The sequence below is a fragment of the Bubalus bubalis genome, chromosome 3, assembly GCF_019923935.1.
Source record: "Bubalus bubalis isolate 160015118507 breed Murrah chromosome 3, NDDB_SH_1, whole genome shotgun sequence".
NCBI classification, from domain to species: Eukaryota; Metazoa; Chordata; class Mammalia; order Artiodactyla; family Bovidae; genus Bubalus; species Bubalus bubalis.
Window position 1 is genome coordinate 35,869,055 of NC_059159.1, and position 21,297 is coordinate 35,890,351.

The following is a 21,297-nucleotide window of genomic DNA, read 5'->3' on the forward strand; positions in this document are numbered from 1 at the left end:
TTCTCCAGGCCTAGGTGGAACTTTGTTATTCCCTCTAAGACGAAGTATGATATAAATGGTAAGCCAGTAAGCCTTGCAGACCAAAATCAGTCTCGATAAAGCCTACACACCAGAGATGATGCCTGTGAAATTTTGTGCACAGCCTTCCATGCTTTTCAAAAAATACAAATATATTCCCATTCTTCCATAAACGGAGCCTCATTCTGCATACTGTTGAGGAACCTTTTCCTTTTTCCAGATTCCTAAACTTTAGCGGTTCACAATGCCCTTACTGCCTCACTACTTCTCACAGCCAAGAGAGATCCACTTGTTAAATACCCGGATCCAAACAACCTAGTAACGATTTATATGAGAGCAACTTAACAGCCCTTTGAAAAAACAATACACAAAAACTGAGACAAATATTATTTTAATGTATTAAAATAAAAATAACATTTTTCCTTATCCAGAATAACCACAATTACTTATGTATGACACCTGTTGCGCACCATGCTTCTCAAATCTTAGAATCAGACACCACTCTTATCTCTGGTTCCACACTGATTCTTGCCCAGTATTTAGCAACAGCTAAAACCCCAGCTTCACAAAGATATGACGTCATCGAAAGGGATCTGGCGCCATCTAATGCTGAAAAGAAAGCTGCCCAATCGAGTGGTTCCCAAGGCATCAAGCAGATGAGCTCTGCTTCTCCTGAAAATTTAAAAATCTCCCACTGGATCCCTGTGGGTGCTGCGGTGCCTCAGGAGTTTGCCAATAGGGAGTCAGGGGACTTAACCTATTAAGAGAGTTTTATTCTATTATAATAAACCCTGTGTTATTAAATAGAATTCCAGCGACTGAACTGAACTGAATTAGTAAATACTTACGTGACTTATAGTTTCAAACAGTATCATTTAGAAACAATGTTGCAGTACAAATCCTTCTATGTGTATTTTTATGTACCTATCCAACTATTCGTTCACCCATTTATTTGAGTAACTTTTACTACATGCCTATTATGTGCCAGGCACTATTTGAGATGCTGGAGGAAGAGAGGTGAATAACAAAGTCCTCCAAAATCACTGCAGATGGTGACTGCAGCCATGAAATTAAAAGACGCTTACTACTTGGAAGGAAAGTTATGACCAACCTAGATAGCATATTCAAAAGCAGAGACATTACTTTGCCAACAAAGGTTCGTCTAGTCAAGGCTATGGTTTTTCCTGTGGTCATGTATGGATGTGAGAGTTGGACTGTGAAGAAAGCTGAGCACCGAAGAATTGATGTTTTTGAACTGTGGTGTTGGAGAAGACTCTTGAGAGTCCCTTGGACTGCAAGGAGATCCAACCAGTCCATTCTGAAGGAGATCAGCCCTGGGATTTCTTTGGAAGGAATGATGCTAAAGCTGAAACTCCAGTCCTTTGGCTACCTCATGCGAAGAGTTGACTTATTGGAAAAGACTCTGATGCTGGGAGGGATTGGGGGCAGGAGGAGAAGGGGACAACAGAGGATGAGTTGGCTGGATGGCATCACTGACTCGATGGACGTGAGTCTGAGTGAACTCCGGGAGTTGGTGATGGACAGAGAGGCCTGGCGTGCTGCGATTCATGGGGTCGCAAAGAGTGGGACACGACTGAGCGACTGAGCTGACTGAAATTTACATTCTATTCAGGAAGTAAGAAACAAAAAAAAAAACGAATCCTTTCAAGTACTGAGCAGCTATGAAGTAGAATAAAGTCAAGACGGGGTTAGAGAATGCAAAAAGATGCTACTTAAATAGGGTGGTTGGGGATCAGCGGCTAAGGATACGACATCTGAGTAGAACACATACTGACATAAAGGAACAGACCTGCTGAGGTCTGAGCAATGTTCTTCTAAGCAGCAGGAACAGTGAATAATAAAATCCCTGAGGCAGGAATGAGCTCCTAGTTCTGGATCAACCAGCAGGTCAGGGAAGTTAAAGAGCAAAAAGGAGATTAGGAATGTGATGGAGAGGTCAGCAGGGGTCAGAAAGCACAGGACCTCACAGAACAGAGTAAGGAGTCTGGATCCTTTGAAGAGAATTCCATGCAGGGGAGAGATACGATTAAAAGATGTCTCTAGCTGCTCTGCAAACTCTAACACAAACAACTAGGGTCGGGGACTACCATGGCACCCCGTGGGAAAGACGACGGTGGGGTGAACCATGGTGGCTGAGCCAGTCATGAATGACTGGATTCCACCACATTTGGAAAGGCAGAACCAACAGACTGGCGGGCAGACTGAGCAGAGGCTGGGAGAAAGGGAAGAGTCAAAAAGATGGCTTTTGGGTTTAGGATGGGAGCCACTGGAGGCACTGTGGAGCCCTCCCTGCTTGCTGAACCAGGCAAGACTGGGGCAGGGGCATACCTGAGGAGAGACATTAATAGTCTTTTATTTAAGGATAAATGTTTAGAAGTGCAGCCCTGGGCCAAATAATATGCATATTAAACAATCCATACTGTCAAGACTGTCCTCCAAGAAGGTTATACACCCATCTGTCCCTACCAAAAATTGTGTAAGCATGCCTACTTCCCAGTGCTTTTGTCAACAGGGAAAAATCAGGTAAGAAAAAAAAAGTTTGTGTTTAATTTGCATATTTCTATTAGTAAGTTGAATATTTCTATTGGCCATTTGTAGTACTTCTACGCACTGCCTATTCCTATCTTTGACCCTCTTATCTAGATTTGTGCCTTCCTGAGTTCTAAGTGTTCCTTATACATTAAGGAACCTAACCTTGTCCCTCACGTTGCAAATACGGTTTCCCAATCTGTTTTTCAGCTGTTCATGGTGTCGCTGACAAACAGAAGTGGCTCTTGTTTTTATGTAGTGAAGTTTGCCTTGCTTTTTTTTGTAGATAAAATGCTTAGCTGGGTGCCTATCACATAACAGGCACTCAATAAAATTTACCCATAATTCACTCATTCCTTCTAAGGATTTTCCCCTGGTATCATCCTCCAAAAGCTGTCTATACTTTTTGAGTGCTTTATAGTTTTGCTTTTTAGACGTCAACCTCACTCCATCTGGAATGTATTCTGTGTGGTCTGAGTTCAGGATGTTCTAATTCCTGACACAACTTTTCTATAGCTGGGCCCCTGCCTCTAGCAAAATTGTCTCCATCACAGAGCTATTCAATTCCATTCTTTCCAGCTCGCTGGCTTCCTCCAGTTCATTCCACAAAGGAGTTTGATTCGCCCATAGCCCTCCCTCCTCCCTGGTCCCTCCTGCTTCCACTCTTTGTCCTCCCCAGTCACAGAACAATCAAACTAGTCATTGTTTTTTAAATGTAAATTTGATATCCCTCTCCTGCTTACAAATTCTCCAATAGCTTCCAATAGAAAACAGAATGAAATCCGGATTCCTTACCATGATTTACAATATCCCACCTGGCCTGCCCCACCTCATGCGTCTTCAGGAATGGTTGAATAATACTCTCCTTCTCACCACTAAACCCCAGCCACCCTGGTCACTTTTCAGCTTCCGGGGCACACCCTCCCTCAGGCCCTTTGCACTTACTCTTTCTTCTGTCTGAAAAGCTCTTGTCCGAGAACCTATGGACTAAGAGACTGGCTGCTTCTCATTATTCGGGTAATGTCATCTCAGGCCTTTCCAGACCCTGACACCACCCCATCTAAAGAAGCCTCACCTCATTCACTATCCATCGCATAACACCGTTTCACTTTATTCAAGGCACTTGCCCTTAACAGAATTATCTTGTTCATTTATTCGTGTTTATCGTCTGTCTTCCCTGGCCCTTCTCAAAGAAAGTGCTCTAGATTCTAGAAGATAGGGTCCTCATCTTTTTCAGTTCTGTATCCCCAGTGTCTGTTCTGCCTATTGCGTAGCAGGTACTCAGTTAATATTTGTAGCAGGGGGAGGGAAAAAAATTGGGGGCTCGACTTCTCATCCAAACTTGTAAAGACCTCTTAGCATTCGTGTCATCTCATTTAACGTTGGTGTCTGGGGTGTGGAGCCAATCACCCCCACTTCTCTCCCTCCTGCTCACCCTCCAGCCCCTCCTGTTGCCAGGCCCCCAGCTCGGACACAGCACTAAGTTTGCTGACCCCCAAGGAAATTTAACTCTGGCTAGCCAAAGCTGGCGAAGAAGGCAATGGCACCCCACTCCAGTACTGTTGCCTGGAAAATCCCATGGACGGAGGAGCCTGGTAGGCTGCAGTCCATGGGGTCGCTAAGAGTCCGGCACGACTGAGCGACTTCACTTTCACTTTTCACTTTTATGCATTGGAGAAGGAAATGGCAACCCACTCCAGTGTTCTTGCCTGGAGAATCCCAGGGACAGAGGAGCGTAGTGGGCTGCCGTCTATGGGGTCGCACAGAGTCGGACACAACTGAAGGGACTTAGCAACAGCAGCAGCAGCAGCCAAAGCTGGACCCAGCACTGCCTTGGCGCCACTAACCCATCCGGTCCCCTTGGGCAGGAGAAGTGCCAAGTTTCCACGGCTATCGTCAAGCCCCGCCCGCAACGCGGGAGGGAGGAGTAGTGGGAGGACACCAGTTCATCCGGACTGAGGACTCCGAACTGCACGCTCTTGATGGTGCGCAGCGGGCATGCGCTGCCCCCGGAGCGGGGGCCACCCCCCATGCATGGCGGACGCAGGCGCGCTGCGCAGGCGCAAACCTCAGTACAAAAAGCCTGCGCCGCCTCCACTTAAGCGCTCAGACCTCGTCCGGGCGGCGGCTGGGTAGTATCTACCCGATTTGGGAAGAAAAAGCCGGAGGAGGGAAAGGTCGGGGAGGGAAGGAGGCGGGGGAACGTTAAGGGGTGAAAGGAGCTCTCCTCCGACCTTCCGGAGATTTTTCCGCCTCCCAAAAAGACAAAAATGAGGAAGGGAAAGGAAAAGGTTTCGGGGGAAGAAGAAGAAAAAGGGAAACCGAGGGTGAAGGGCGGAGAGTGGAAGACCCTCGCGCCCAGGCACAGGTGAGATCTCCGGGGCAGTCTGCTCACCGTGACTGAAGGTGGGCGAGGAGGGGAGGAGAGGGGGTCAGTGGGGAGGAGAACCAGGGTCGGGGAAGCAAGGAACTGGCTGAGTTACGGGGTTAGGGCCAGGCCGGGTGTGTTGGAAGGAGGCCTGCACTACTCTCTCTGCTGAACTTGGCAAGCGGGACTTCCTGTTTCCCCAGAAACGCTCTTACATAAGGCTCTGGACAAATGAGAAAGAGACAGCCAGAGCGCCCCACCACTGTAGGACTCCTGCCTGGACCCTGGGGCGCAGCTTCCCATGTTCCTGGGCCCTAGTGTCCCACTTCCTGACCCTGAGCCCCCACATCGCGCCTGCTTCCCTGCCCACCCCCCCCCCGCTCCCTGCGCCAAGTCCCAGCCTAAGCTGGTGCCAGCACCTGCTGCAGGTGCCCAGGCTGCCAAGGGAAGGGCCGCTGCTCCTCCCAGCCCAGCGATTCCCCACAGGAGGAAGCCCGCCTCCTAGGTAAATCAGGCCACTTCTGCTGGACCTTGGGCAGAGAATTGATTTTTGTTTTCCCCTGGCAGTTTGCCTTTTGATTCTCTTCTCCTGCCTGGGGCTTCAAGGCACGTAGGTCTCCGTGCCCAAGCCTGGATGTCGACCTGGAATTCAGGTGACTGTCGCCCCCACACCCCCACCTCCCAGACCGCCCTTCCATTGGCCCTCAGCTACCCTGAGGATACCCCCTAAGCCCCAATAAAGAGAGCAACCATGACTTATTCTCTTCAATATCCACTTATCAACATTTAGTCCCAATAATAATAAAAATAGTATCTGTTTTAAAAATTCACAGGGAATTATCAGGGGAGGAGCTTGTCCTGGTCTCTGACCCCTCACATTCGGGAACTCCTGGCCTAGTCCCTGTCTCTCTGGCATCCGGCCCCTCTTAGTGGCTGAAGAGGGGGTATGGAGGACCCATCATCACCCAGAGTACAGTCAACACAGTGTCCTGGGGGGCTGCAGCCGGGGTTGGGGAGTCAGGAGATAAATGGGGCTGGGGAGCTAGTGAGGTGGAGAGCTGGAGGTGGGAAGAGCTGGGAATATTGGTGTGGCATGGACCTCACGTGAGCCCTGGCAGCCTTCCGGGGAGAGAGGCAGGTCTGGGGGAGGAGCAGCTCAGGGTTGGGCAGAGGGGACAGGGGTGCTCAGAGAGCGGCCATGGGGACAAGCCACCTGGAAACCAGGGCCCTTCAGTGAACTTGGAAGAGTCCAAAGTAGGTGAGGAAGGGGGCAGCCTTGAGTTGGGTCTGGGGGAGGGTGCGGATCCGCAGGGAAGACCCTCGCCGCAGGCGCAAGAGCCCTGACACTTGGCAGAGACGGAGCTGGGGCCCAGGGGAACTGGCCGCAGTGGCCGAGAATTCCTCCAGGCAGCGCAGGGCCAGCGTGTCATCCACCAGCAAGTCCAGCTTCAGGTAGACAGCCTTCCCCTCATCAAAGTGCACCTGGGGCGGGCAGGGGAGGGGCGGAGTCCAGGCCTCTGCTGGCCCTGGGCTTCATCTCAGGTGTCCTTAGAGGCCCAAGGCTCCTCTCAGCCCAAACCCCACCCTCCCCTCCCCACCTTTAACTTGCCCCCAACCCCGAAGCCCAGCCCTTCTCCTTCAGTTCCGGCTTTACCCGTGGAGCCAGGTGGGGCTTACCTGACAGTACAGGTAGTACAGCCCAGCCCGGGTGACCATAAATTGCCCGGTCTGGCAGTCATAGCGCAGGGGGTTGGAGCTGTTGATTTTGGCCTCCTCCCAGCCACTCACCGTCCCGTCCACACCTGAATGTGGGTGTTCAGAGACAGGGGGAAATCCCTCTATAGAACTTTCTCACACTGGCCAGTGAGACACTGAGTATATCAACCTTTGGGCCCACTGTACCCAGAAGATACCTAGGAGGCCCAGGGCAAGGGAGGAGCCGCGGCCTGGGGAGCTGGGAGTGTGATAGGAAGGGAAGAAACCCGACCTAGAGGACTAGAATGATAGACAGCAAGTTCTCACCAGCTGCTTCTGGAGAGAGGAGTAGGACTCAAGAAGCACGGGGGCTTTTATAGGTTGTGTCTGCACCATTTGCTCTTTTACTTGGAGAAGGTATGCATGCATTACTTAAATCATATATAACTTGGGTTACTAAAATAAAAAATAATCAAAAGGGAAAAAGATAAAAACAAAAAATTAAAAATAATAAAATGGTACCCAAATGTCCATTAGTGAATGGATAAGGAAAATTGCGTTAAGTCCATACAATGGGATATTATTCAGCCATAAAAAGAAATGGAGTACTAATGCATGCTACAATGTGGAGGAAACATGAAAACGCCGTGCTAAGTGAAAGAAGCTAGGATCTTTCAAAGGATCACATGTTCTATGACTGTCCAGGTGGCGCAATGGTAAAGAATCTGCATGCCCATGAAGGAGACGCAAGACATGGGGGTTGGATCCCTGGGTCTAGAAGATCCCCTGGAGTTGGAAATGGCAACCCACTCCAGTATTCTTGCCTGGAGAATCTCATGGACAGAGGAGCCTGGAGGGCTGCAGTCCATGGGGTCGCAAAGAGTCAGACATGACTAAGCGACTGAACACGCATGCACATGAAATTTCCAAATAAACAAATACATAGAGACAAAAAGTAGATTAGTGGTTGCTTAGGGCTGGAGGGGATCAGGGAAATACAGTGTGGTGGGTGAAGCATACAGGGTTTCTTTTTGAGGTAATGAAAGCTCTCTAAAATTACTGTAGTGATGGTCATACAATTCTGTGACTATACTAAAAGCGTAACTGTACATTTTTAAAAGGTGAATTGTATAGTATGTGAATTATATCTCAATAAAGCCGTTAACAACAACAAAACCAGAGTAAAGGTAATTGCAAAGTGTAAAGAAGACAAATAATCAAATGACAAAGCAGGGTCTCAAGTGACTTCCCAGTCCTCCATGAGCCGCCCCTGTTTACCTCTCAGATCTAATCTCACACATTCCTCCAAGTCACAAGACTCCAGGCCCTCAGGCCCACTTTCTGTTCCTGCCAGGCACCAAGCTCACTGTTTCCACAGGGTTTTACTGCTCTTGCCTCCCCGCAGGATTCCACCCTCCCTTCAGTCTGGTCGCTCTGAGTGACCTCCGCAGGCCTCCCAGTCTGAAATATTAATAGCTAGTCTCCATTAAACTCTCCTCCACTCACCGCATCTCTCTCATAGCAGTCACCAAGGACAGAAATCATCTTTATTTCCTTCTGTGATAGTTTGGGGTCTGCCTCCCCCAAGGAGCAGGGGAATTGGTCTGGTTACCGCACCCCAGGCCCTGCAGCTGGGCCTGCTCTGAGCAGACACCAAGCACATGCTGGTGGGAAGAAAACAGGGGAGGAAGAGGCTGTAGAGGCAGCTGTCTCTTGTTTGGGTCCGCAGGCTGCTCTCAGGGGCTTCCGGCACCTCGTCTCAGTAGCCTGGGAAGCTTCCTTCCCGGCACCCCCATCTTCTGCCTGCCCCGGGGCGCTCTCCTGGTTCCTTTCTCAAGAACATAATGCTCACAGGGCATTTTCATCCCTACCTATATGGGTGCCTTGGCTTTTGTTTCGCAAGACTCCAATCTGAGTCTCCAGCTCTGCCCCTGCCTGCCCCTCCTGACACTGCTACCTGCCTGCCATTAGAGTAACCTCCCCATGCTCCCCACTGCAAACTCACCTAGACCAAAACTGAGCCTGCCCACCCCCAACCCCAAATTTGCTTGACTGTCTGCATTCCACATTGGGCTCCTGGTCCTACCTCTTATCAAGCACCCAAGCCTTTCTCTCCTTCACCAGCTTTATCCTCTGATCACCAGTTCCTAGCAAGCCTGCCACCTAAGTAGCTGTCTCCTTCCCCTGTGTGTGTGGACTCGGCCATTTCTCACTGGGACTCTTCTCAGGCTCCTTCCTCTTTAGGCTCCCTGTTTCCACCGGGAGTAAACTGCCTGCTCCAGTTTACTCGCCACACTACACAGAGGCATAGTGATGTTTCTCAAATGCAGACGCGAGACTTTCGTCCTGCTTTGACTTCAGAATAACCTCCAGACTCCAACTGTGACCTGGCTCCATATGCTTCTCCAGCCTCACCCCATCCTGCTCTTCTGGATCTGTCTCCTCAATCACATCGAGCCGCTTGCTCCCCGTCCTCCAGCCTCATCAGACTCTTGGCAAATTCTGGGCTTTTGTACAAGTGGCCCTGCCCCTCTGTCCATCTTATACTCACACTTGGGTAAGAGCCCATGCCTCCTTGGGGAAGAGTCCCTGACTCCATTGTAAAGTTGTCTTCCTCTGTACTGGCCATGTGTCTCTTGCTACTTTCATTATTATTCTTGTCATATCACATTGTAATTTACAAATGTATATGCTTGCCTCCTCTCCTAGACAGCAGTTCCTTGCAAATAGGTCTGGATATTACTCCGTGTGGGCACCTAGCTGGGTCCATACAAACAGTAGCATCTCAGCTCATGTGTGCTGAGTCAACGAATAAGTAAATGTCTGGGTAACTGCTGAAATAATGGTCCAGTCAGAAGGGAGGAAAGCTGGCCTGAGGCATGAAGAGTAGGGGAGAGAAGGAGAAAGGGCATTCCTGGCTAGGGAACTAGTGTGAGCTCATTGTGGCTAAGGGCATGGTGTGCCTGAGACCATGGTATCACTCAATTTCATTCTTTATTGCCCAGCAACCATCCTTTTTTCCCTGCTAGGCTTGCTTTTCACTGTCCCTCCTGCCCATCTCCCTTGATCTCCAGAGGACCCCGAAGGCATCAGGTAAGGGCTACCATTTGTCCTCCCACCCAAACCACAAACCGACTTGTTCTCGTGGTCACCACTGACCCTCTTATGGAGATGAGATGACACGTCCCGTGCCTTTCTTCCTTCTGGAGTCCACCCCCTCCCACCTCCTTGGATGCTGCCTGCAGGTGCCCCCACCCCTGCACTGGCAATCGCCTCTCACGCAATGTCTGGAACACAAGCACAGATAGCTGGATTCAAATCCTGGCCCCACCTCTTAGCATCATCATGACCTGGACAGGTTACCGTCATCTCTCTGTAAAAAGCAGATGGCTGGATTATCTTCCTTTTAGGACTCTTTCAAGGATTAGGTGAGATTAAAACCTGAATAGGTAGCTATGATTTAGGCAGTATTGCTTAAGGACTGAACTTTGCCTGGACTCACATCCTTCTCTACCTCCTGGCCCATTTCTCTGCTCCTGTCACAGAGAAACTTGTGCAGAGAGTTGTCACTGTCTCTGATTCCTATTTCCGATTTTCTCTTAACCCAGTCCACACTGGCTTCCAACCTAACCACACCAGCCACCGCCCTTGTCAAGGTCACCAGTTGACTTTGAATGTTACTAAATGCAGCGGTCATTTCTCTGTTCTCATCTCATGTGACCACTCAGCTGCATTCAACATAGACAGCCACATCCTCCTTGAAACTATGTCTTCTCTGAGACTCCAGGACACTGCCCTCCCTGGGTTTCTTCCCCTCTCTCTGGCTGCTTCTCAGTCTCTGCTGGATTCTCCCACTCTGCCCCAAGAGCCTCAGGGCTTTCCTTGCGGAGCCCCCTTCCCTCGTGGATGTCTCATCCAGTCCTGTAGCTTTAAATACCATCCATCTGGTGATGACTCCTGACTCTATACACCCTGCCCAGGCCTGAGCCACTCACCAAGTCCAGCTAACTATTTGTGAAACTCACTTGTTTATTATTATTTATCCACTTAGTTATTATTAGCTCTCAAATTCAATTATTAATTTACATGCCCCCCCCAACTTATTTCCTTCCTGGTTAACACCACTTTAATAAAAGACACCATTATTCTCAAAGATGCCCAAGTTAAAAATCTAGAAGTCATTCCTTCCCCCCCACCCCTTAATCCTGCTCCACCAAGTCCTTCTCTTCAAACTACACACTCAATCCATTGACTTCTCTCCGTCTCAGCTGCCAACCCAAGACTAAGTCACTCTCGTATCTTGGCTCCTGGCCTGTCACATGGAAGGGAATTCCAGGTGAACGAACAGTATGTCCAACGTCCAGAAGAAGCACATTGGTGGGGAGGGGGTGTCAGCCAACAAGTGTGGAGAGGGCATACGGATGTGCCAGGAAAGGAGGTTGAGACCAGAGCGTGGAGAGGCTGAAAGCCAAGCAGAAAAGCAATAGAAGAATGAGAGACAGGCTTAAGGAGGCTGAACTTGGCAACACAGGTGGGACATGGTAGGGGTGGGGAAAGTCTAGAATGGGGAAGGAGCTGGAGACTGAGTTTGAGGTTTTGAGATCATGGTGCTGAGGTGGGGGTGGGGTGGGGTGGGGATGGAAAAGAAGATCAGAGATTGGAAATATTTAGAGAAAAATGATCAGAGCACAAAAACTCTTGGAATATGGAGGGGAAAGAAGAGTGAAAAAAATCAAGGATGCTTCTTGGAGATGAGCGAGGACTGGAGGAGAAGCCCAGCTGGTGTTTTGCTGGGGGGATCTGCCTGGTCTCTGAAAGGGGAAGGGGTCTCCCTGGGGTCCCATGTCTGAGTCGCAGACAAAGTCCAGTTTGGGGAGCCAAGAGAAGCGAGCCCTAAGCATTTTCCTGAACTGGCTTTTGGAGTTTCTGATGTTGAAGGTGGGGATGGGGCTGGGAATCAAGGTTTTGGAGGGGGTCCCTTGTCCAGAAGGCCAGGGCTGTGAGGGTAAGAGAAGAGCTCAGAGGTGGGGCGGGGCCCCACCTGCCTGTGCTCCATCTTGTCCTGGTCGTGGGCGAACTGTAAGACACAGGAAAGGGGTGGTGAGCCCTGCCCTGCGCCCAGCCACCCCTTCTCCCTGGGCATGGCTCCCCATCACCCACCTTCATAGTGGGCTGCAACTGCTCTGCGCGCCCGTGGTTTCTGGCCTTTAGATGCTGAGGATCAGGGAAAGACAGATGGGCCAAGCAGTCCCCAGTTCTGGGGGCTTGGTGGCCAGGAGCTACTCTCTCAGCCCTGTTCCCCCCAGTACCCTGGCATCTTTATTCTTGTTCAGTCTCCCGGTCTCAGAACCTCAGGCTGTATCTTCCTCCACAGTTATAGCCACTGATAATTTATCATCCAAAGTGGGATGCTTCTGAGCGCAAGAGGGGATTATTAATCATCACATTGAGCCCACAGGTGTAAGCCTGCAAGCCTGGATACATGGTCACGGGGTCATCCCAGTCATAAGTCTTTGCTTTAGGGGGTTCGGGCCTCTGATTCCCCTACCTTGTCTTCAGCAGGACCTCAGGAGCTCTCCTAACTCCTGGCCACCCACCTTCATATTCAGGGTGGGGTCTGAGTGAGAAGCAGGTCTATGCAATGGAAGGAGCTTCAGAGGGAGGGTCAGAATTCTAGGTTTGAGTCTCTGTGACTCCGAACCCCTCTTTTACTCTCTGTGCCTCAGTTTCTCTACCCATATGCAAGGATAATGGGTTTTGCTCTGCCTGCTTCACAGGGCTGTTATGATGAACAAAACAGTGAGTCCAGAAGCCACCATGATATGATTCCTAAGGTTGGGATAAAGGGCTGCTCACCATTTCTGCAAAGCAAACCAGTTTCGGGAAAGGAACAGCATCCTGGCTTTCCTCGGGCTGGGGGTTCAGGTCCTAAGGGCGTTAAGGGCAGAGCTAAACCAGGATCTCACCAGGGACTCCAAAGACACAAGCTAAGACCAACAGGGGGCCCGTCAGGAGAGGCCCAGTCAGCGAAAGGACCGAGTCTCAGCCAAGAGCGGCCGAGGCCACCTGGAGGCAAGTTCTTGGGGTCAGGGCTCACCCCTCTCCCCAAAACCAGCCACATCCCCCTAGTCTGCTCCCCTCAACCAGCAATTGGAACATCACACACACACGCCCACACCCAGTAAGTGTGCAAAATGAGTACACACCCTGCGCACACAGCCAGCATCCCTCTTCCATAGCAGGCTCCTGCATCTCACACTCCCACATCCCCTAAGGCCAATAAACACTTTGTACTTGGTTGACACCAAGGGGGCACAAACCCCTTACACACAGTTGTCACTCATGTACCTAGGCATGAGAGGGCTGATGCACACCCCCCACACACACATGGCTGGCACAAGCAGGGCACACACTTCCCATGCCGAGCAACCATGGAGTCAGCACCCACCTCCCACTCACCATTGGGTCCGGGTCTTCCTCTGCCACCAGGTCCCTCTGGGAAGGCTCCTGCTGGGAAGGAGGCAGCGTTACCTTGTCCTTCTCCACCTGACATCTCACCCTCCACCCACATTCCTGGCCCCTTTTCCCCCCTGCCCACCGGCCCCATCAGATGTTCGGCACAGTCCCAGGGAGGGGTGTGCAGCCGGGCCTCACCTGGGCAAACAGCGATGCCCAGCTCCCCAGGCTGACCAGGGCCAGCAGGAGGCCCAGGCCCAGCATGAGCAGGGCCAGCAGGGCGGTGCCGGGCTCCTCTCGGCGCTCCCTCCACGTCTGGAGCATCTGGATCCAACGGGTGGCCACGGGGCGGGGGCTGTGCCTGCCTCACCGGGCCCCCCATCCCTGGACCCTAGGCATGGGGGGAGGGGGAGCCGGCGGGCGGATCTGGCCGGGGAGAGGGAGGGGCCAGGGAAATGGGGCGGGAGCTGGTGGGGGGTGGGTAGGGGATGAGGATAGGAAACCTGACACTGTGATTAAACTCCGAGCCTGGCCAAGTGCAGTTCATGGAGCGGGGCACGCGCCGCTGGGCTTGCAGAGCCCAGAGCGGGTCCCGGCCGGTGGCACGCACCTCCGACCGCGGAAGAGCGTGGCGATGTGTGTGTGTGAGTGTGCAGCGGGCGCTGGGGTGTGCGGCTGAGCTCTCTCCACGCGGGCAGCCGGCCGGCGGGAGAGAGGGAGCGAGGGTTGAAGCAGCAGAAACTCCACGCGGCCTGGGTGACGGTGGCGGGGCGGGAGCACCGCCGCAAGTGCGGCTGCGGCGGGTCTAGTCCTGCCCGAGTGAGATTGCTAAATTAGGCCTGCAGGCCAAGGTGACAAGGCCACATGTGGCTGGTCTTATTATTCCCTCAGTCAACACAGTTGGAGGCCAAGGCACATTCGGATTTTAGCAGCCGCACCTAAAGACATCCTCCTCCTGCAAGTAACGAAAAGAGCTGAGGTCTGGAATTAATGCAGGCTGGGTTTCTACTTCTTTTAGCAAATCAGTTGGTAGTTGATTTAAACCCCAGGATCCTGCACCTGAGGAGCGCAAGCTTCTAGAACTGTGTGCCGGGAGCTGTGTGCCCACACCCCCACCCCAAGTGTGTTCCCCAAATGCACTTCTCTGGAAACACAGGAGCCACTTATGCAAATAATAGGGGTTACCTGAGCTCAGCGAGGAGCTACAAGGAGGTCACGGAGGTCCCTTTAAATCGACCCCAGATGGAGTCCCTTGTGGGGAGCCACCTTTAGCAAAACCAAAACACCACACCTAAGCTAATTTCATGCAAAGATGGGCTCGATAAAGGACAGAAATGGTATGGACCTAACACAAGCAGAAGATATTAAGAAGAGGTGGCAAGAATACAGAGAAGAACTGTACAAAAAAGATCTTCACGACCCAGATAATCACGATGGTGTGATCACTGACCTAGAGCCAGACATCCTGGATTGTGAAGTTAAGTGGGCCTTAGAAAGCATCACTATGAACAAAGCTAGTGGAGGTGATGGAATTCCAGCTGAGCTATTTCATATCCTGAAAGATGATGCTGTGAAAGTGCTGCACTCAATATGCCAGCAAATTTGGAAAACTCAGCAGTGGCCACAGGACTGGAAAAGGTCAGTTTTCATTCCAATCCCAAAGAAAGGCAATGCCAAAGAATGCTCAAACTACCTCACAATTGCACTCATCTCACACGCTAGTAAAGTAATGCTCAAAATTCTCCAAGCCAGGCTTCAGCAATACGTGAACCGTGAACTTCCTGATGTTCAAGGTGGTTTTAGAAAAGGCAGAGGAACCAGAGATCAAATTGCCAACATCTGCTGGATCATGGAAAAAGCAAGAGAGTTCCAGAAAAACATCTATTTCTGCTTTATTGACTATGCCAAAGCCTTTGACTGTGTGGATCACAATAAACTGTGGAAAATTCTTCAAGAGATGGGAATACCAGACCACCCGACCTGCCTCTTGAGAAACCTGTATGCAGGTCAGGAAGCAACAGTTAGAACTGGACATGGATCCCAAAACAATGAATTTCACCTTTTTCTCAAGTGCACATGGAACCTTCTCCAGGATAGATCACATCCTGGGCCATAAATCTAGCCTTGGTAAATTCAAAAAAATAGAAATCATTCCAAGCATCTTTTCTGACCACAATGCAGTAAGATTAGATCTCAATTACAGAAGAAAAACTATTAAAAATTCCAACATATGGAGGCTGAACAACACGCTGCTGAATAACCAACAAATCACAGAAGAAATAAAAAGAAAAATCAAAATTTGCATAGAAACGAATGAAAATGAAAACACAACAACCCAAAACCTGTGGGACACTGTAAAAGCAGTCCTAAGGGGAAAGTTCATAGCAATACAGGCATACCTCAAGAAACAAGAAAAAAGTCAAATAAATAACCTAACTCTACACCTAAAGCAACTAGAAAAGGAAGAAATGAAGAACCCCAGGGTTAGTAGAAAGAAAGAAATCTTAAAAATTAGGGCAGAAATAAGTGCAAAAGAAACAAAAGAGACCATAGCAAAAATCAACAAAGCCAAAGGCTGGTTCTTTGAAAGGATAAATAAAATTGACAAACCATTAGCCAGACTCATCAAGAAACAAAGGGAGGAAAATCAAATCAATAAAATTAGAAATGAAAATGGAGAGATCACAACAGACAACACAGAAATACAAAGGATCATAAGAGACTACTATCAACAATTTATGCCAATAAAATGAACAATGTGGAAGAAATGGACAAATTCTTAGAAAAGTATAACTTTCCAAAACTGGACCAGGAAGAAATAGAAAATCTTAACAGACCCATCACAAGCACGGAAATTGAAACTGTAATCAAAAATCTTCCAGCAAACAAAAGCCCAGGTCCAGACGGCTTCACAGCTGAATTCTACCAAAAATTTAGAGAAGAGCTAACACCTATCCTACTCAAACTCTTCCAGAAAATTGCAGAGGAAGGTAAACTTCCAAACTCATTCTATGAGGCCACCATCACCCTAATACCAAAACCTGACAAAGATCCCACAAAAGAAGAAAACTACAGGCCAATATCACTGATGAACATAGATGCAAAAATCCTTAACAAAATCCTAGCAATCAGAATCCAACAACACATTAAAAAAATCATACACCATGACCAAGCGGGCTTTATCCCAGGGATGCAAGGATTCTTCAATATCTGCAAATCAATCAATGTAATACACCACATTAACAAATTGAAAAATAAAAACCATATGATTATCTCAATAGATGCAGAGAAAGCCTTTGACAAAATTCAACATCCATTTATGATAAAAACTCTCCAGAAAGCAGGAATAGAAGGAACATACCTCAACATAAGAAAAGCTATATATGACAAACCCACAGCAAACATTATCCTCAATGGTGAAAAATTGAAAGCATTTCCTCTAAAGTCAGGAACAAGACAAGGGTGCCCACTTTCACCATTACTATTCAACATAGTTTTGGACGTTTTGGCCACAGCAATCAGAGCAGAAAAAGAAATAAAAAGAATCCAAATTGGAAAAGAAGAAGTAAAACTCTCACTATTTGCAGATGACATGATTCTCTACATAGAAAACCCTAAAGACTCCACCAGAAAATTACTAGAACTAATCAATGATTATAGTAAATTTGCAGGATATAAAATCAACACACAGAAATCCCTTGCATTCCTATACACTAATAATGAGAAAACAGAAAGAGAAATTAAGGAAACAATTCCATTCACCATTGCAATGGAAAGAATAAAATACTTAGGAATATATCTACCTAAAGAAACTAAAGACCTATATATAGAAAACTATAAAACACTGGTGAAAGAAATCAAAGAGGACCCTAATAGATGGAGAAATATACCATGTTCATGGATTGGAAGAATCAATATAGTGAAAATGAGTATACTACCCAAAGCAATTTATAGATTCAATGCAATCCCTATCAAGCTACCAATGGTATTCTTCACAGAGCTAGAACAAATAATTTCACAATTTGTATGGAAATACAAAAAACCTCGATTAGCCAAAGCTATCTTGAGAAAGAAGAATGGAACTGGAGGAATCAACCTACCTGACTTCAGGCTCTACTACAAAGCCACAGTCATCAAGACAATATGGTACTGGCACAAAGACAGAAATATAGATCAATGGAACAAAATAGAAAGCCCAGAGATAAATCCACGCACATATGGACACCTTATCTTTGACAAAGGAGGCAAGAATATACAATGGATTAAAGACAATCTCTTTAACAAGTGGTGCTGGGAAAACTGGTCAACCACTTGTAAAAGAATGAAACTAGAGCACTTTCTAACAGCATACACAAAAATAAAAAACTGGATTAAAGATCTAAACGTAAGACCAGAAACTATAAAACTCCTAGAGGCGAACATAGGCAAAACACTCTCCGACATACATCACAGCAGGATCCTCTATGACCCACCTCCCAGAATATTGGCAATAAAAGCAAAAATAAACAAATGGGACCTAATTAAACTTAAAAGCCTCTGCACAACAAAGGAAACTATTAGCAAGGTGAAAAGACAGCCTTCAGAATGGGAGAAAATAATAGCAAATGAAGCAACTGACAAACAACTAATCTCAAAAATATACAAGCAACTCCTACAGCTCAACTCCAGAAAAATAAATGACCCAATCAAAAAATGGGCCAAAGAACTAAATAGACATTTCTCCAAAGAAGACATACAGATGGCCAACAAACACATGAAAAGATGCTCAACATCACTCATTATCAGAGAAATGCAAATCAAAACCACTATGAGGTACCGTTTCACGCCAGTCAGAATGGCTGCGATCCAAAAGTCTACAAGCAATAAATGCTGGAGAGGGTGTGGAGAAAAGGGAACCCTCTTACACTGCTGGTGGGAATGCAAACTAGTACAGCCACTATGGAGAACAATGTGGAGATTCCTTGAAAAACTGGAAATAGAACTGCCTTATGATCCAGCAATCCCACTGCTGGGCATACACACTGAGGAAACCAGAAGGGAACGAGACACGTGTACCCCAATGTTCATCGCAGCACTGTTTATAATAGCCAGGACATGGAAGCAACCTAGATGTCCATCAGCAGATGAATGGATAAGAAAGCTGTGGTATATATACACAATGGAGTATTACTCAGCCATTAAAAAGAATTCATTTGAATCAGGTCTAATGAGATGGATGAAACTGGAGCCTATTATACAGAGTGAAGTAAGCCAGAAAGAAAAACACCAATACAGTATACTAACACATATATATGGAATTTAGAAAGATGGTAACAATCACCCTGTATACGAGACAGCAAAAGAGACACTGATGTATAAGAACAGTCTTACGGACTCTGTGGGAGAGGGAGAGGGTGGAAAGATTTGGGAGAATGGCATTGAAACATGTATACTATCATGTATGAAATGAGTCACCAGTCCAGGTTTGATGCACGAAACTGGATGCTTGGGGCTGGTGCACTGGGACGACCCAGAGGGATGGTATGGGGAGAAGGAGGGAGGAGGGTTCAGGATGGGGAACACATGTATACCTGTGGTGAATTCATTTAGATATTTGGCAAAACCAATACAATATTGTAAAGTTTAAAAATAAAATAAAATAAAATAATAAAAGTAAAGTTCTAGCACTGTAAAAAAAATAAATACAAGCATTCATAAATATAACCATTAAAATTGTATAACATATCAAAAAAAAAAAAAAAAAGAACTGGACATGAACAACAGACTGGTTCCAAATAGGAAAAGGAGTATGTCAAGGCTGTATATTGTCACCCTGCTTATTTAACTTATATGCAGAGTACATCATGAGAAACGCTGGACTGGAAGAAACACAAGCTGGAATCAAGATTGCCGGGAGAAATATCAATAACCTCAGATATGCAGATGACACCACCCTTATGGCAGAAAGTGAAGAGGAACTCAAAAGCCTCTTGATGAAAGTGAAAGAGGAGAGTGAAAAAGTTGGCTTAAAGCTCAACATTCAGAAAACAAAGATCATGGCATCCGGTCCCATCACTTCATGGGAAATAGATGGGGAAACAGTGGAAACAGTGTCAGACTTTATTTTCTTGGGCTCCAAAATCACTGCAGATGGTGACTGCAGCCATGAAATTAAAAGACGCTTACTCCTTGGAAGGAAAGTTATGACCAACCTAGATAGCATATTCAAAAGCAGAGACATTACTTTGCCAACAAAGGTCCGTCTAGTCAAGGCTATGGTTTTTCCTGTGGTCATGTATGGATGTGAGAGCTGGACTGTGAAGAAGGCTGAGTGCCGAAGAATTGATGCTTTTGAATTGTGGTGCTGGAGAAGACTCTTGAGAGTCCCTTGGACTGCAAGGAGATCCAACCAGTCCATTCTGAAGGAGATCAGCCCTGGGATTTCTTTGGAAGGAATGATGCTAAAGCTGAAACTCCAGTCCTTTGGCCACCTCATGAGAAGAGTTGACTTATTGGAAAAGACTCTGATGCTGGGAGGGATTGGGGGCAGGAGGAGAAGGGGATGACAGAGGATGAAATGGCTGGATGGCATCACTGACTCGATGTTTGTGAGTCTGAGTGAATTCCAGGAGTTGGTGATGGACAGGGAGGCCTGGCGAGCTACGATTCGTGGGGTCGCAAAGAGTCGGACACAACTGAGTGACTGAACTGAATTGACTGAACCCTGGACCACCTAAAGCCAAGTTTATTACTTATCCCTTGACAGTCTGACAACACTTCACAGGGAAATAAGTGAGGCCACAACATTTCTTAAGACTTTGAAATCTGGTTTAAAGCAGGTTTTTGCATGCTAGGGTAGGAACAGGGGTTGCTCAGGGTTGGGAAGGGTTGTGATATTGTTGTAGCCACGCGTTCCGGGAAAGAAACTCACTCAGAACGACAATGCAGATAGTGGAGTGCAGTTTATTACACCGGCAGGCCCAATGCAGAGTCTCCTCTTAGCCAAGGGCCCTGACCAGTTTTTCTGAAAACCTTATATACCCTAAGTGTACGTGCCCCAACCCACCTCCCCAAATTCCCTGAAACTAGTCTGAACAAAGGAAAAGAAAGATACTATCAAAGTTAACCCGTGATTCATACGCCTTAAGCCTAGGTAGTTAACAGTGGACAATTATCAATAGGCCTGTGGCCAAACCCCAATAAACATAATAGAATTTATGATCCTATTCGTTTACACAGATAATTAGGGTATTCTTTTAGGCAACAGAGAGTCTAGGTACGAGCCCTGGGGCTCTTCCATCCAGGGGGCCTGGCTTTCCAGTTGGTATGTCGTTTCCATAGATACTGGGCCTCTAGCTCAAAGTCCACAGGCTGGCCCAAGATGGAGTCCTGCTTTCAAGATGGAGCCTGTTCTGTCTGTTTCCTCCTTCATTCCCCCTTCTTGATGCTCTTAACTCATAGTATGAGCATCATTCATAGGGATATATTGCACCCTGACTCTCCGACCTCCAATTTGGGAGAAAGACATCAACCTTTGGGTTACAAAGTTCATCATATGTTGTAAAATAAAGTGTCCACAAAGCAGAACTATCAAGGCAACTACAACAATGGTAAACATAGTTTTCCACCAATCACCCTTCACCCAGATGGGACTGAAGTTCAAAAAGGAAGATTATCATCAGACATAGCTTTTACCTGACCTTTCATGTCATCTAGGGTGGCTGATATATAGCCAGATAAATCAGGAATATATACACAACATTCAACTTTAATTATAGCCCAGGTCCCTCTTTGTACTGAAACAATGGTTAGCCTTAAGATGATACCAGCAAGTCCTTGTAGCAGCAGTTGATTGTAGAGCTTCACCTCTGTTTCTTTAAGATGATCTTGGCTTCACGGGGATCAGTGGGGTCCTTTTGTGTGGTCCGCTCGGCGTCCTCCGGGTCTCATGGTATGCTCTCTTCACCCTCATGTGGAGGATCCAGGGAGGGACACTTGCAACCTTAACTGCAGTAGGGCTGCTTAGAACAACAGTATATGGGCCTTCCAATGTGGGGCCAAGGAGTCGTGTTTCCAGTCCTTGGCCACACCTGATCCCCAGGCACAAATTCGTGAATCTGTTCCCCATGGGGGAGTGGCACCCTTTCTTGTACAAACTTCAGTTCAGTTCAGTTCAGTCGCTCAGTCGTGTCCAACTCTTTGTGATCCCATGAATCGCAGCATGCCAGGCC

At 47.8% G+C, this 21,297-nt stretch overlaps 1 protein-coding gene and 2 long non-coding RNA genes across 3 annotated transcripts; 1 reads left to right on the forward strand and 2 right to left on the reverse strand.

Annotated features, from left to right (window-relative positions):
* The first annotated feature begins 4,330 nt into the window (after nt 1-4,330).
* LOC123332656 lies at nt 4,331-5,691 on the forward strand. Its single transcript, XR_006549591.1, has 2 exons — nt 4,331-4,936; nt 5,140-5,691. It is a non-coding gene; the product is annotated as an uncharacterized LOC123332656 (long non-coding RNA).
* Nucleotides 5,692-5,950: 259 nt separating this feature from the next.
* Nucleotides 5,951-13,484, reverse strand: LOC102405747 (tumor necrosis factor ligand superfamily member 12). The gene is made up of 7 exons (XM_044939342.2): nt 13,286-13,484; nt 13,091-13,138; nt 12,488-12,559; nt 11,792-11,845; nt 11,673-11,708; nt 6,614-6,738; nt 5,951-6,418 (listed from the first exon to the last, which is right to left on the reverse strand). Exons 1-7 carry the CDS (start codon nt 13,467-13,469, stop codon nt 6,167-6,169), a joined length of 771 nt encoding a protein of 256 aa, XP_044795277.2. The 5' UTR covers nt 13,470-13,484; the 3' UTR covers nt 5,951-6,166.
* Nucleotides 13,485-13,934: 450 nt separating this feature from the next.
* On the reverse strand, nt 13,935-14,336 carry LOC123332657. The gene is made up of 2 exons (XR_006549592.1): nt 14,273-14,336; nt 13,935-14,042 (listed from the first exon to the last, which is right to left on the reverse strand). It is a non-coding gene; the product is annotated as an uncharacterized LOC123332657 (long non-coding RNA).
* Nucleotides 14,337-21,297: the final 6,961 nt, after the last annotated feature.